The sequence below is a fragment of the Microtus oregoni genome, unplaced genomic scaffold, assembly GCF_018167655.1.
Source record: "Microtus oregoni isolate MIOR12 unplaced genomic scaffold, Mior012 000008F_ref0000371, whole genome shotgun sequence".
Taxonomy (NCBI): domain Eukaryota; kingdom Metazoa; phylum Chordata; class Mammalia; order Rodentia; family Cricetidae; genus Microtus; species Microtus oregoni.
The window spans coordinates 9391719-9408816 of record NW_024543067.1 but is presented as its reverse complement, the minus strand read 5'-3'; the positions used below and the strand labels follow the sequence as shown (position 1 = coordinate 9408816).

Genomic DNA, 17098 nt, shown 5'->3' with positions numbered 1-17098 from the left:
AGTTGGAAACTTGGACATAACATTGAAAAGAGAAAAAACTAAGGATGTGTCTGGACATGACATGCTTACTTTTCTTCTACCTCTGAATCCTCTTTTTAACCTCTAAGTTCTTAGTGCTCTAGCTTCTGCACCCCTAACCAGTGCAGTCTTGGAAGGAGAAAATGCTTTGCAATTTCTCTGGAAGAACAGTAGTCTATGAAATGCCCTTGACACTCATGATGTGTTTTTCTGCTGACACAGCTGCCCAACACCAGGATGTGATGGAAGTGGCCATGTCACAGGCAACTATGCATCTCACCGCAGGTACCAAATGTCCTTGTATGTGTTCAGGTTTTCATCATCTTGGTCAGTTTCATGTCACCTATTAGAATAGCAAGCAGCTTTCTGGATTAGGAAATGGAGAGTGGGTGAGTTGGATTAGGGGATTATTTTATTTTTCAGAGATTTAGATATGGTACATAGAAGTCATGACTCTTGTTCAAAAGAGTAATCTGGTCCTCGTTACAAACCAACTGGGGGCTCATGGCAGGCTCTTGCCCCAGCTAGCATTAAACAAAGAAAGCACAGGGGTCTCTCACTAGTGGAAGTGGCATCTCTGATCCTGAATAAATAAATAAAGGTGCTGGTGTGGCTGAGCAGGGTGAGAGGCTCTCTCTTTTGTTTCTTGCTAATGGCATTTACTGTCCCTTAGCCAGTGGCTTAAAGCTGAAGCTCTTGTAACTCACTGATGCCGCAGTGAGAGTGGATTGCTGGTCATTGCTGATTACAACAAATAACTGAAATACCCAGGAGTCCATGTTCATTAACAGTAAAACCAGACCCAGTTCCAGTTAATTCTTTTCAGTTCCTCACCAACCAGAACTGGATGTATATCACAAACCCAGGACACCCGTGAGTCAATTCACCCATGTCAACGCTATACCTCTTTTCTTCCTCTCCCTTCTATAGTGTGTCTGGATGTCCTCTAGCAGATAAGACTCTTAAGTCCCTCATGGCTGCCAACTCTCAGGAGCTTAAGTAAGTGTTGGGAGGCATGTCCTCTGTGCCCTTCTTCACCCTGGTAGAGCACTTGTTGTTCAGTGTCCATATTTCCTGCCAAGGGCACAGAAAATGGTACCTGGCTGAGTAATAGCAAACAAACAAACAAAAAAAAAAACTTGTCAAAATTTGAAAGGGCTGAAGCTCAGCCCTTAGACTTTGCCTGGGTTGACTTGGGAGGGACTAGGGGAATGGAAGTCATACCTGTGTTTTACACTGATTTGTAACAAATAGCATGAAAACACAATCCTTTTGCTCTTAATTTCAGAATTTATTTGCTAAACCAGTGACGGTGTAACAAAACATTTTCAGCATCAATTTTAAAAAAGCATAAGAATTTAAAATCTCCTAACCACTTTTCCCTTTTGCTAAACATTGTCCTGGCTCATTTCTACTCTGTTTATGGTCTCTAGGTTACATAGATATTAATACTTAGCTGTGGATTTTATGTTTCCTACTCTTCTTTTATTCCAGATTTGTCATTTGATGTATTATATAAAAATATTCATATTAAATATCCTATAACTTCATATTCAAATATGCCTTACAGTCTTCATAATAAGCAACATAAAATATTTTATACCAAAAATAATGAGAAGCTGGAAATATGCAACTATATTTCTCCTTTTCAAAGTGTTAAAGGACAATTTATTGTATCAAGGTAGAGTCTTGAATATTGATAACTACTTTTGCAAGCTGAACTGTAGGGTGGTTTTGGGATTAGTAGTCAATGGGCTGAGATGTAAGGTACACTCTAATATCCTCCCCAGTCTAAGTGTCTCCACGGCTACATCCCAATTATAGCGATCACGTCACATCCTCTAAATTTCATGTGAAAAAACCAGAGAGACACTGGAAGCATTTGGATCAAGAGGGCCTATTGCAATGTCCAGTAATTAAATGTTTTATATAGCCACATAATAAATAATTTATCTATTTACCCATATAAGGAAACATATATTTCACTAACTTCTTGTTTAGATATTTAAGGAAAAATCCTAAAAAAGGCATTTCTTTACTTAATGGATAACATATAGCAAGATATATATATATATATATATATATATATATGTGTGTGTGTGTGTCTGTGTGTGTGTGTGTGGTGTGTGGTGTGTGTGTCTGTGTGTGTATGTATCACATATATAATAAACTATATAAACTACTAAAGTAATATTTAACAAAAATGTTAATAAAGGGTTGTAGAGATGATTCAGCAATTAAGAGTTGGTACTGCTCTTGCAGAGGACTCAATTTTACTTCCCAGTACCTATGTCAGGAAGGTCACCCACACATGGAACTGCAGTTCCAGGGCTCTAACCCTTTTCTGGCCTCTGTAGCAGTACTGCATCTACCTGTCCAAACCCACACAAAGACACACATAGATACCTAATTAAACATAACTTTAAAGTTGCTAGAAAAGGGTAAGAAACATGTGTCTAGCAGCAGAGAATATGTGTCTGTATTTAGGTGATTAAATTCTTAATGCCCGTTACTCTAACTGGGTGTTTGGTATTTTATTTGAGTTACGATGTTACTCCATACTTTGTGGCTCAGGAACAACATTCCTTTGTATAAAAACATCCTATGAATGCTCACTGAGATAGAACTTAAGAAAATGTGTCTGTTGTGGTGGCACATGCCTTTAATCCCAGCACTCAGGAAGCAGAGACAGGCAAATTTCTGTAAATTCAAGGCCAGTTTGTTCTACATAGAGTTCCAGACTACATACTGATACTGTGTCTCAAAAAAAATGAATGTATAATAAATAATAATATATTAGCAATCAAACATTACTCAGCAGTTTTTCGTGTTAAGTTTTGTTTTCAGCATGGGTTCTTTACTGAAAGACAATTGCTTAAACTGAAAGAGTCCCGACAGGAGTCATGATGCCCGTCCCTCCCCTAACCAGGCAGCTTACTGTGTTCCTGTGTTTCCTAGGTGTCCGACACCAGGTTGTGACGGTTCTGGGCATGTGACTGGAAACTATGCTTCCCATAGAAGGTAAGACCAACCCCATTTGTCAAATGCAAACTAGTATACTGGCAATGATACCCCATTGTAAATTCATAATCACAGTGCCTTGCATGGTTATTGGTTATTCATTTTAGCTTGTCTGGGTGCCCTCGTGCAAGGAAAGGTGGCATCAAAATGACCCCTACCAAGGAAGAAAAGGAAGACTCTGAACTTAAGTAAGTACAGCTGATAAAGAACTGGGCTGGGCTACATCTTGTCGACAAACTGGGAGGAGCTTCGAGATGCCTCTGAGTTACCACCGAATCCTGAAGGAGATGAATCATTAAGACCCAGGATATCTGGCTAAGGAGTCAAGTTGTTCAAGAATGTTTTCTCCTTCATAACTTCATTTCTACACTTCTTTGGCAATGAAGAAGGGAGGAAGCTTTTTTTCCTTGCCTGTCTTTTTTAAAGGAAAGCAACGCTGTGGAAGTTAGGCTTTTATGAGTTTTCTGTGTGTGTCTCTGTGTCTATATGTGTTTCTTGAGCCTTTTCTTTGTCTCTTTTATTTGTTTATCCAATTCTGGTTTGTTAATTTTGATTTTATCTATTTTTATTTTATTTTTAGATGCTTGTTTGTAACCTAATGGCAGAGAGAAAGAAAAGGTGTGGATTTATGTGGTAGAATAGTTGGAGGATCTGAGAGGAGTTGGGGGAGGAGAAACCGTAATCAATCAAAACGTATTTTATTTAAAATCTATTTTCAATTTATTAAAGAAAAGAAAAACCAACAGTGGGTATGAATTTTAACTCCATATCTTGCTGCCTAGTCATCTAAGCTCTTACACAAATCTCACTTTTCCCTGCCTGAAAAATGGGACAATATTCTCTACCCTAAGAGTTGGCAGTAAACAAAGAGGTGATGCACGAAAATTTCTCAGATCGAAGCCTGCCCCCTGTTACTGCTAACACAATGCTGTTTTGCTGCTTGGTGTCTTAAGATACACAATGCTGTTGTGTGTCTTAAAGTTTCTATTGCTGTGCTGAAATGCCAAGACCAAGATCCAGCTGACTTATACTTCCATACCACTGTTCATCATTGAAGGAAGCCAGGACAGGAACTCGAAAGGGCAGGAACATGGAGGCAGGGGCTAATGCAGAGAGCATGGTATAGAGATGCTTTCTGGCTTGCTCAGCCTACCTTCTTACAGTCTCCTGCACTGCCAGTCCAGGGGTGAGCCCACCTGCGATGAGCTGGGCACCCCCATACCAATCACTAATTAAGAAAATGCCCTGCAGCCTGATCTTATGGAGGCGTTTTCTCAGGCGATTTCCTCCTCTCTAATGACTCTAGTGTGTGTCAAGTTGATATAAAATTAGCTGGCATATGATGGTATCCTCTGAAACATCTGCTGTTGGTTGTTTCTGTAGAGTATGGAGGTGTCCGTTCCTTTATCCAAGCTGACAGTGGTTCCACTGTGCTTCTCTAGGTGTCCTGTAATAGGGTGTGATGGTCAAGGTCACATATCGGGTAAATACACGTCACATCGCACAGCTTCTGGCTGCCCTCTGGCTGCCAAGAGACAGAAGGAGAATCCCCTCAATGGGTCCCCTCTCTCCTGGAAGCTGAACAAGCAAGAACTTCCCCACTGTCCTTTGCCAGGATGCAACGGGCTGGGGCATGTCAATAACGTCTTCGTCACCCACAGAAGGTAATGTGTGTTTTGTGTCTTTTTGTTGATGTGATTGTTTGTGATGTGAGTTACTTAGGGGAAGGTGAAAACCCTCAAAATGCAATTATTTATAACATTTTAGGTATAGAACACAGAGTCTTGCTAAGTTTTTACTAGTCTGAAGAATGGAAATGCATTTTTTCTGTGTCTGAAAATTCACTATACAGATTTCAAGTTTTTACTAGTCTGAAGAATGGAGATGCATTTTCTCTGTGTCTGAAAATTCACTGTACAGATTTCAAGGGCCCTAGAAACTCCATTTGTTTCTTATAAAACATCACTTGTGTTAGTATTTTTAAGTGTCTTAGTCTTTTCGTCCATCACTCCAATTCCAAGTGGTGCTATCCACTCACTGTGTCATGTAGTTGTGAACTTTTACTTACTTGTTTCTGTCATCCCTGCCTTTCCCGTCGTCACCCAATTTCAGGCCAGGGTAGCATTGCTTTACTTCCAGGGAGATGTGATTTGCCCACGGCAATCTGAAAGCAAACAGCGTATATGAGTGCTGGTGGTATGCAAGGACTGGAGCTTTGCAGTGATATCCTTCATCCCTGAGCCCCTGGCTCCCAAGGGAAGCCTCTGTTGCACAGGGATGCCCTCAGTCCAGCTCTCTGGCTCACTTTGCTCCTGAAGGAAAAAAGCTAGAAAGTTCCTGATATATTTCTGCAGTCAGTGAGTGTTCCAACCCCTTCTAGTCTTGCAGGCTTATTCCTGTGCAGTTTTAGGGAAACTTTGATTCTTTTGTGTTCAATATACAAATTGAGCAAAGTTCGGAAATTTTGACACTTTTTCACTTCTAAAGGTATAGATCAATGACACCAGAAACGGATCCTGACAGGAATTGATTGCTTTCATGGTGCCAGTAAAACTGACATATGGAAAAACTTGCATTTTCTGTGTGGAGGTCAGAGGAAAACCATGACATTGACACCAGAAAATTATCTCTCCATAAACTGCTTATTTTTTTTTTGTTGTTGTTGTTGTTTGGTTGGTTGGTTGGTTGGTTTTTCGAGACAGGGTTTCTCTGTGGTTTTGGAGCCTGTCCTGGAACTAGCTCTTGTAGACCAGGCTGGTCTCGAACTCACAGAGATCCACCTGCCTCTGCCTCCCAAGTGCTGGGATTAAAGGCGTGCGCCACCACCGCCCTAAACTGCTTGTTTTGGAGTTGTTGGTGAAACCTGCTATAGAGAAAGTGTTTTCCAAATGGTGTGCTTTGTACAGCTGTCAGTGCAAGGTCATGTCCACTGTCGCATACATTGCTTAATTCTATTTCAGTCATCATTTCCTATTTAGGAACCAAAGTCACAAACCAAGTGTGCCCTAAGCTAGGTCACCTGCCATTTTGTTTTAAGAAAGGCAAATGAGTCTGTGGCTACAATGTAGTATGAGAAGCAATGGAGACATGCTCACCACTGAGTTGATGTACCTTAACTGAATTGCTGATGTGATGGAAATCACATAATACTCCTATTTTAGGTTGTTTTTGTTTTGTTTTTCTACTATGGAGCCCACACCCCATAGGCCTGTTCCAGGCCTGCCAAGCTCCACCTTCAGATCCATAAAGGATGTCTATCATAGGTATGGTCATGATGCATGTATGTGCATGTATATGAGGAACCAAGGAAAGACACCTGAGACAGATCTGTGGTCTACACACACACACACACACACACACACACACACACACACACACACAGGCCAGAGACCTTGTGTGTCTTTCCTCAAGACCATTCATCTTTTGTTTTAGAGAGGATCTCTCACTGGCCTTGAACTCAACAAGTAGTCTATGCTAACGGGCTAGTTAGCTCCAAAGATCCATCCCCTCTGCCTCCACCTTCTGAAGCCTTTCTCTCATAACAATACACAGTGGGTCTAAGCTGTGTGGTGAGGGCTGTGCTTCTTCAGCACTTTTGTAACACTGTGTCTACCTGTAAGCTGAAAAGTAGATGTTGTGGGGGAGAAGATGGGAAGTTCTAAACGAGATACTACTCTCCATTCTGTCTACAATGGACACCTTTAACATTCCACCACTAGTTAAGTATTCCTCCCCTTCACAACAGTTTTCTAAGAACATAATATGTGACAAAAAAAATCCCGACAAACTCATGCACATTCTCCAGGGAAAGAGTGAGTCTCCATGAATCGTAGATAAGCCATGATCATCAGAAAGAGTCTCCAAAGCGGTTTGGAGCTAAAGTTGGTTGCCTCTCATTTTCTTTTCCTGCATAAATAACTTATAACTTACCAAAGATTAACAAACTGCATAGCCTTTTTGTAATGTAGCCTATTACAAATTACCCTTAAAGTTTTATGTTAGTTCCTGCACTTTATAAAATATTAATATAGAATAAGTTCCTTATTCTTAAAGACTGTGATACTTCATATTTATTGAAGACCCCACTCCAGAAAACTTTTCTTCCACTTGGCATAGCATCAGGAACTTCAGGTTGAAATGATTGTTTTAAAGATCAATTGAAACCACATTTCTGTGGGGGAGAAATACTAAATGGTTGATTATTCTCGTTTTTATTTAATTCTGAAACTGGTTTCTACAAAGATAGAACAAAACCTTGAAAGAATTAATGACTGCTTAGAACAAGAAAATTACCTGATCATAAACGATGGAAAACAGGTTTTGTTCAGTGTTATCATTATCACACTGGTGCTATTTAAATACAGCAAGTGACATTAAAGGAAGGAAGCCTTCTGAAGAGAGCAGCAATTCAATGAACAGGGTCATGAGCGCCAGCTTGGATAACAGATCTCCTTGCCCCGGCTGCACCTGCAGCAGATGCTTTTATTCCCATTTCAGGGGAGAAATATTTTAAATGAAAATAATGTTTTAACAGTTACAGGGGAAACAAAGTAGGAGCTTTTCATCAGCCAATATAATTTTCTCTAGCGAGCGGGATTTGTTGACTATTGTGGAGTCACCCTGAAGATCAGCCTGTGCTTTGTATGAAAGCAGGAAGAGCTAAACTCTGCCTTGTTCTTTATGGATTCCAGATGGGTGATAACAGTCCTTGTTCATGGCCTGTGTGGGCAGTTTGGTAGCTGCAGAAAAGGAAGTCTGTACCATCGAATGCACATTCATGAGTGCGGAAGACCAGTGCTCTGCCAAGTGAATGGGACTAGCTGTGTCGGCAGTGGCAACCTGTATTTCTGATTTAAGAAAAGGAAATGCAAACACTTATCAATACTTTAGAACCCTCGGATTTTATTTAATATATATTTATTAGTTAATTTCTATGACAAAACTACAGATTGTGATGTAACTACTAAGAAGGCAAACATATCAGTAGTTGGTAGCAAAAAAGTTTTAATTTTATGAGAAATGACATGCATTTCACATATGGATATAAATTCTCTTCTCACAGTTTATCTGGATGCCCTCTCAATGCACAAGCTATCAAAAAGGTCAAGGTGTCTGAGGGACTAATGACCATCAAGCTCAAAGCAACCGGGGGTAAGTCACCATCTCCACCAAGGTCTAGGCTTCCCAAGCATACTTTGTGTGCAAGAACAAAGGGGTTTCCTCAAGGTTAAGCTGCAACTATAACCTCTCAGAAACGTTTTCCTTGTCTTCTGTCTTCTCTATTATTTAATAAGGCTTTCCTACAAGGAAAGACATGAAATGACACACAGATAAATTGAGAGGCACAATAATTTTATCCTTCAGTGTTTTCAGTGTTAGTTTTTCTCCTAGGAAATGTGTACGGGCACATACATGTGTGTGCATGTGCATGCCTGTGGGCTTATGTGCACACATGTGTGCATGCATATGTGTTTCCAGTGTATATTCCCTACCAAATTTCAGGAAACACAATTGTAGGCATACTTTTCTTTCCCTCCCACCAGTTCCCAAATAACCTACGCAGAGACTTATTAACTGTAAATGCTCGGCCAATAGCTCAGACTTGTTACTGTTTAACTTTTACATTTAAATTAACCTATATTTTTTTATCTCCCCTCTGCCACATGACTTGTGTCTTGTTACCTCATTTTCTACATGCCCTGCTGCCTGTCTTCTGGCATCTCCTCTGAATCAGTCGTCTTTCTTCATCCTGGCACACTCCTCTCTGTTGTCAGCAGTAGTTTCTCCAGATTGTTGATATTAACTTCAGTCCAGACTGTGGCATTCTTAACCACTTTCCCAGACTTCCAAATAGTAAATGGATTCACAATCACTCTACAATATAATCATGGAAACTAACACCTGGCCACTGTCCCACAGTCTACATTTTATTGCATTCATGCTCACCCATACATATTTTGTATTTGTGAGCATTCAAACCTAAAGTTCAGAGAGTGTTCATATGCAAGAACAACAGTCAAGGCTGTATTCTTCCTTCTGAACCACATGTGCTCCTTCCCAAGTGCACACAGAGACATCTGTTACCATGTGCTGGTAGCCTAGCTCTGCTTCGAGATGTGCCTCTTCGGGGTCCCCTCAACAAGCAGATATGTAATTGTTGGGCATGCCCTAGGATCTCACTGTTCTTGCAGCAGCTATACAAGAGTTTGCATGGATTTGAACACTGTTAGTTCATTCCATTTCTGTCAAGTTGTTTTAATTTTAGAAGCCTGGCAATTTCATATATGAAAAGACGACAATGGTTTATGACTGTAGGGACTGTAAATGACAGCTCACCAGGTCTTCTGAAACCTCATTTTCTTAGAAAGCATTCGACTCCCAAACTGTTTCCTTTTTTTAAGGCTCTTGCATAGATATAGTTTGGGTAAAAGCACTAAAATAAAGTCTCATATTTAAACATAAAGTAACCTGTCGCTGGGCCTTGTCTCCTGTATTCTGAACTGTTAACTCTTTACAGGTATTGATGGTGATGAAGAAATTAGGCATTTGGATGAAGAAATAAAGGAACTGAATGAATCCAACCTTAAAATTGAAGCAGATATGATGAAACTTCAGACCCAGGTTCAAAAACATTATTAGTTATTTCTAAACTAATCATACTCTCTAGTGGATACAAAACATTGAGCTTACTGAATCCTGCATCTAAGCTATGCTGATACCCTAGAGAAATGTGTTTCTCATGAGTGGTTTGTGCCTGTGTCTCCTGACTGGGCAGGAGTGGAAGGAGTTACTGCTGCCTTTACTTAGCTGGCTGGGAAGACCTACTTTGTGTGCAAATAAAGCAGATGACCATACATACTTTTGGAGAGCATGTGTTGCTTTGTAGAGAATTGTGTTACATAGGTTGAAGGTCCTTCGTTTTATTAAAAATGTGCATACGACACACTCTTTAAATGTAATTCTTCAAGAAAATTTGCTGGGTATGCTAAAAACAGATTCTTGTACGGGTACTTTATAAATACAAAACAAAGAAAACTCCAAGAGTGTTTAAACCTAGAATACTGGGAATTAAAAATTTGGCCTAGAATTTTTAAGACACTAACACAAATTCCATTATTAAGGACTCAGTTTGGTAGTAAATTGTTTGCCTACCCATGTGAAAGACTGTGGATTCGATCCACAGCATGTGAAAAACAAAAATAACTGCATTGCAACACATTAGAGGTGGAGAAACAAGACAAAGCAGAGGGCAGAATGTCCTTTCTGGTGCCTTTCCCATTTCTTCTCCTTTCCCACTCTTAAGATGCAAGCTGCATTCATTTCTCAGCAGCCCTTACCTAAGCAGTCCAATCCACCCCAAATAGTTTCTTCATCCCGTCTTCTGAATGCCACAGAAGTCCACAGAAAGAGCTTGATGCTGCCTTTGGAAACCATGAACCTCCTCTAGAAACCATTAGCAAAGAAGACAAGCCTCTTTTTCATAGAGCTCAGTCCAAATGGGAAAAACAATAAAGTGTGTATATATATATATATATATATATATATATATATATATATATATATATATATAAAATCTGCTGCTGGAAGAAGGGGGTTGATATTAAACAGGATGGCCAAGCTCCAAGAAGGAAATGTGTTATCAATGACTTAAAAAAATAAAGAAGTTAACCAACAGTGATGGGGAATTTGTCTGGAGTAAGCTAGCTGGGTAGGGCAAGTTCAAGAAGTGTTCACATAGTGTAGCCTAGTCGATATTGGTGATTTACTTGTCATTTATTTTAAGTGTTGAAAGGCCCCCAAAGGGTTTGAAAATTAAGAGTCATTCAGTCAGATGACGTACATTTTAACATGACCTTCAAAATACCCATTCTGTTAGGGTATTGAGGTGGGCCAAGATGAGGCTAAGTGGAGCAAAGATGGCACAAGGTCATCCATGAGAAGTGATACCATCACACCAATGGCTGGGTCTGGGTGGCCACAACACAGGTGGATAGTGATATTATTATGTGTGTTTTAAAAGAAGTGCTCAGTGAGTTTGAAATATGAAAGAAAGAACCTGAGTCTGGGCAACATTCAGGTTGTTAACCACTGGGGGGAAAAAAGAGGCATGCAGTTGGAGCAGCATTGGGGAAAATAACAGATTTACTCTGGGGCATATTGCTTTTGAGATATCTACCCTCCTGCCATATAGAGAAGTTATACCTGCAATTCATGGGAAAATCTGTGTTGAAAGTACAAATCTGAACATGTGAATCCAACAATTTAGAGCAGTAAGCAGTGCTACAGTTTGGGATGGAGATACCCTTGGCACTCATACCCAACCACAAGTTTCCCCTTGAGGCCTTCCATGGCTTCTCATGCCATTGCCTCTATTTTAGATAACGTCTATGGAGAGCAACTTGAAGACCATAGAGGAAGAGAACAAGCTTATAGAGCAGAGCAATGAGAGTCTGCTGAAGGAGCTGGCGGGGCTCAGCCAGGCTCTCATATCCAGCCTTGCTGACATCCAGCTGCCACAGATGGTAAGACCAAGAGCAGCTCTCTGTTGTCCCTTCATCTACCTCAGCGTCATTACCCTGTGACTGAGCTATCAGCAGTCACCTACCCTGGATGCATTCTCACGCTCGGTGAACTCCCCACCTGAGACCATGTAGACACACATAGATTAACAAAGGCCAGGGATGTTCAAAAAGGCCAGGGTCCTTTAAAGATGAAGTTTTGCTTGAAGATATAAAGTTAGATGAAAGCCGGAGACCAGCGCTTACTCGCTGAAAATGTTTCCAAATAGAAGTCCTCAGCATCATCCACCAAACTCATAAACCATAAAAACAACAGTCTCATTCCTAATAAACTCCCCATAATGTTCAACTCTCTTCATGGAGCATAGAAAGTATGGGTGTGATTGAGGCACCCTTATTTCAAAAGTCTAAGCATGCAACTATTTAGAATTCACAAAAAGTGTATTCTACATTTTTATAAATATAAACCAGTCTTTGGAGTTAGCGCTGCATTGTTGAGGGGCTATTCATCAATATGTCGCTAATTTCCTCAGAATATATATTCTCAGATCAAAACTGATGGCTTACATGTAAGAGGACTTAAAGCAGCAGCAATGAAATCAAAATATTTGGGTTTTGTACAAAATACTAAATTGCTCAATTAAAAAACAGAAAAACACCAGTTCTTTAACTTTGGATTCTGTCAAGGAGACACAACTCAAAGTTGGCATGAGCCAGGAGGGTGTGTGACAATGAGCTTCCTGATGTGGATTCTGTCAAGGAGATTATTCCATTCTTGGGTCATAACTCAAAGTTGGCATGAGCCAGGAGGGCGTGTGACAATGAGCTTCCTGATGTGGCCACCAGAATCATTGCCCCAGTCCATGATTCTATAGGAAATACATGCCCAGCAGAGGTAGACACCAAAACAGAATAGCCACAACTAGACAGTGCACATAGTCCAGATCACAGCTCTGCTGGGCATGCCAGCTCATCTTCAGATCTTCTAAACAGTAGCGACCATAGTCATTGTCTGAACACTCGAGCTGTTCACTCATGTTTAAGTCCTTCCTTCCAAGGACCTTGTAATGTAACATGGCACTTACCAAGGGTTTTCAGAAATGTGGGGACATGGAGTGACCACATATGGCTGGAGAGTTTTCCCTTTTGTCCTGCGTGTCCTGCCTCTTTTGCATGTGGTTTACACACAGGTAGTATGCACCTACTTTAAAACATATTATGGGTCCAGAGTGAAAGCTCAGCAGTTAAGAACACTGGACGATGTCCAGAGGACACAGGTTCAATTCCGAACTCTGAACTAGTGGTTCAGAAATGTCTGGAACTCCAGTTCCAGGGTATGAGATACCCTCATCTGGCTGCCACATGCATAAAGTATATATGTAGTGCACAAATATACATTCAAAGCATCCATATACATTGTTTTTGAGTGTGTGTGTGTGTGTGTGTGTGTGTGTGTGTGTGTGTGTGGCCCAGCATGGTGGCACTCCCCTTTAATCCTAGAACTTGAGAGGCAGAAGCAGGTAGGTCTCTGGGACGTTTAAGGTCAGCCTGGTCTACATAGAGAGTTCTATGCCAGCCAAGATAACAAAATAAGACCCTGTCTCACAAAATAAAAACAAATAAACAGAAAAATAAAACCATTATATAGGGCAAAGGATATGCCAAAATACCACCCAGGGTAAAGATGAGTCAGTCTGGACCTTCTAACACAGATCTTCTCCCTAAAGAAATAGAGAGGGCAAATGACCAGAGTTGTTGTATTAGCAAATCTTTATCACAACTGTTGGTGAGCAACTGGCTTAATCCCTGCCATTCCAACCTAAAACTGTTAAAGAACCACTTGGCACAAGCCCTGTACACACCTTCCACAGATGTCATTTTTGTACTGAGCAAGTACAGTTGAGGCCAAGACTCCTCCCAGAGAAAGCATGTTGTTTGAAGACTTCTACCTCAGGTCCAGATTGATCCTCAATGTCATTCAATCAAGTTTCATTAAAGCCATGAATGAAGAGTGAACAGATAAACCCTACGAACACTAACATTTAGATTCCTATCCCAAACTGCCACAGTAAACCCTTCTCTTCCTCATTATATAAGTTGACAACATTCTTCCCTGTCCCCTGATCTTCCCGGGGGCAGCTGACCTTATGTGATTGGTTCTATGTGCTTTGTCTCCATCAGGGGCCTATCAATGAGCAGAATTTTGAAGCCTATGTAAATACTCTCACAGACATGTACAGCAATCTGGAACGAGACTACTCTCCGGAATGCAAAGCTCTACTGGAAAGCATCAAGCAGGCGGTGAAGGGCATCCATGTGTAGGAGGGCAGCTCGCAGGAAACAGAGGTCACCACAGCAGGGAACTCTAGCAGATCCATAGGGGACCTTGCACCCCTGGAGCCTGGAGGCCGCCCCCTGCGTTTACAATTGCAACATTGCACTAATTTTTCCCTGGCTGACATAAAAAGGAAAGAAAAACTATGATAAACTCTTTGGATTAAAAGCAATGCAGTGAATTATTAGATCTCATTTATTTTCATATCTTTTTCTTTTATTTCTTCATTGCACTCTTTATTTTGTAAAGTATATGTAAAATAAATGTTACATTTTATATTTTATTTATTACTAATCAAAGAGTTTTTTATCTTTTAACTACATTTTGGAGTCTACCATATTTTTACAGGTGTGTTTATTAATTTGTCTTCTAATAGGATTTAAATAGAAATCCTATTCTCAAATCACACATCTTTCTGAGTTTAAATGAGAAAAAAAAAACAACAAAAAAGGAAGATGTGAAGGAAATCCCGGTGTCATGATTGCACTATGGTCAATTTTGGTTTCTACTGTGCACTTCTTTTCCCCCCTATATTGGTTTTTGATAATGTGAGCTGCAAAGGAATATGAAGATAAATGGCGCCCACTAGTGGGAAATCCATGTTCATAAAAGCACAGGATGCTGGCAAACAGCATGCTCAAAACTTGATAGCAATAATTAAATAAAATAGTCAGCAAGGCATTCCACGTGGCTGCACGGATTTAATTAATATGAATTATTTATTTGAGCTGTTCAAATCATAGATTTTAAGTGAATCAGATATGTCTCTTTTTTTTTCAAGTCAGTCACATTGGCTAGTTGGCAACCCTTCCCCAAGATGAGAAATAAGCTTTGATGTGACCAGTCAAGCTTCTCCTGCTATATGTTAGTACAATATTACAAGTGACAATATTGGTATAGAATTTTACTTAGCAAATACAGACACATACAAATGGAAATTTTGTAGATAACATATCCCCTGAAATAGCATGTATCCTACTAGGTTGACTGGAAAAGAGTGGAAAACATAATAAGACAGGAAAAAGTATTATTCCAATATGAATATTGGCAACATTGGTCTGCACTGCCCATAATAAGACAACTTTCAATTTGATATAATCCTTGAACTACACACACACACACACACACACATACACACGCATACACACACACACACACGCATACACACACACACACATACACACGCATACACACACAGTCACAAACACTTATCCACACATGAAATTGAGTCTACAATCTCAACTGGATCAGAGTTTAGTAATTGCTGTAGAAAAGGCAATGTCTATTTCAGGGACTGTAAAGTAGTTTAAGCATTGTTTCAAAAGTTTTTTTATATTTATTTTTTTTAATGAAACGGTATAGACAACCAGCTAAACTGCCTTTTTGGTGTGCACACACATTTCATGTGCAGATGTGCCTCTGTGTAAATGCACACATGAACTTTAGTGTGAGCTTAATTTTCTGTGCTATAATAAAAGTGTTTATTTTTTTTAGCCTCATGAATACTTAGATTTAGTGCGATGGCATTCACAGGCTTGAATTCACTGTTACTGTTACCTGCTCCGATACATGAAAAGTGGTCCAGTCGCTCGCTCCGCTCTCACGGATCTGTGGTTCCTGTTATGCATCAGGTGGGGCTTATCTTTGGTTTGGGGTTCATTTGAACTCTTGAATCTTAGTTTAGTGAAAATGAGATGTCTGTCCTTAGGTAGGGAAAGGTGTTTATTTAAAACTCAGTTCAAAAGAAGCAGCCGCCATGAGTGGTGTCTACTGAAAACGGGACACAAAGTTTCCTATTGAAGTATATCTCTGAGCGTTTTGCTACACAGTACTTCAAAGAAGCACACAAATGGGCTCACTTATTACAAAGACAGAAGTTTACTTTGCTAAATATTTTAACATATTTGTTATATATTTTATTTAAAGAGATCTCTTGCAAACCTATGTATTTATTACTATAATTTACATGATCTCAGTTAATTTATTTGTGTTCACATAGTTTTATGAAGGGTGTCTGTATTTATTTGCCGCCTTGGTACTTGCGTTTTGTAACATGCACTGAGTTGTTTCCATTTCAACTGTGTTAATGACTGATACTGTAAATTGGATCTTTTGTAAACAAAATGGGCAATGATGTATGCGTTTTTATTTGAAGTAGTTTGTTTGTATACTGTTTCTCCAAACAATTACTATTTCTTACATCAATGCAACAAAATTGTGTTAAGTGCTGTACATTTGGTGTATGGTTAGAAATAAAGTTGATAATGAATTTTGCTGTGATATTTCTTGGGCTAGTTTATGAGGACAGATGTCATTGTCCTTAAGACCTACAGCTCCTGATACTGTCAAAAGCCTTCTTCAACCAGAGCAATTCTGGCTTAACATTTTGCCCTCAAGTGGAGAGGATTTTTGGCTGCTTGACTATTGGTTAGCACCTTGGTGTGGCACGTATCTCCAGGATGAGGTGTGACCGTGACACAAGGCACCTCTGCTGGAACTAGAAGGAACTTCATCCATGTCTAAGGAGCAGGACCCCAGGAGTCCTTGCCTGATAACGAACTGCTGGAGGTTGTGAATATAGCTTGAATTATGCTAGGTTGAAAACCATGTGGATAATTCCAGAGTACCTATTATGCTTTTGTGTTCCTATCCAAGTCATCAATACTTTCTATTTTTGAGGTTTTGGGCAGACTTCCATCCACATCTCTTAGAACTGGCTCTCCCTCACAGGTAATGTAAAATTCACACAGTGAAGTCCAACTACCTGAAGGGAAGTCTGGATCCCAGGGGCAGCTGGGTTCAACTTGGGTTTGCTTTACCAGGGCACCCCATACTTCTAGTCACTGGAGCTGCTCCCATGATGTGTTCCGGGAAAGCAGCTAATAGGATGCAGAGCAGCTCACTCCGAATCTTAGTTTCACCATTGAGGATCTCTGACATCCTACGCTGGTTGGGACTGCCTATCAGAAAGTGGTATCTACAGTTCATGACATGAATTTGTCAGAACATTTTATGTCTTAATCCTACTGAAACGTAGGAAGGAATAATGTGCAAAATCCATCCTTTCTTACCACTGATTTCTGATGAGAACCCGCTGAAAAGAGTCCCTTTCTCTGAGGTCTTCAGTGCGGGTCAGTGAGAGCAATGGGACAAATCATAGGTTTTATAACATGTAAGTGTCCCAGATGAGTTGAGACAGCTTGGT

At 40.1% G+C, this 17098-nt stretch overlaps 1 protein-coding gene across 10 annotated transcripts in view; it reads left to right on the top strand.

Annotated features, from left to right (window-relative positions):
• St18 (ST18 C2H2C-type zinc finger transcription factor) overlaps nucleotides 1-16148 on the top strand; it is a 249079-nt gene extending 232931 nt beyond the window's left edge. For all 10 annotated transcript variants that reach the window (XM_041657764.1, XM_041657763.1, XM_041657767.1 and 7 more), the window contains 9 exons: nucleotides 241-303; nucleotides 949-1017; nucleotides 2977-3039; nucleotides 3147-3227; nucleotides 4482-4703; nucleotides 8102-8190; nucleotides 9557-9660; nucleotides 11418-11561; nucleotides 13740-16148. In XM_041657764.1, coding sequence (XP_041513698.1) covers nucleotides 241-303; nucleotides 949-1017; nucleotides 2977-3039; nucleotides 3147-3227; nucleotides 4482-4703; nucleotides 8102-8190; nucleotides 9557-9660; nucleotides 11418-11561; nucleotides 13740-13880 — 976 coding nt within the window. In that variant the 3' untranslated portion in view covers nucleotides 13881-16148. The remainder of the gene's footprint in view (nucleotides 1-240; nucleotides 304-948; nucleotides 1018-2976; nucleotides 3040-3146; nucleotides 3228-4481; nucleotides 4704-8101; nucleotides 8191-9556; nucleotides 9661-11417; nucleotides 11562-13739) is intronic.
• Nucleotides 16149-17098: the final 950 nt, after the last annotated feature.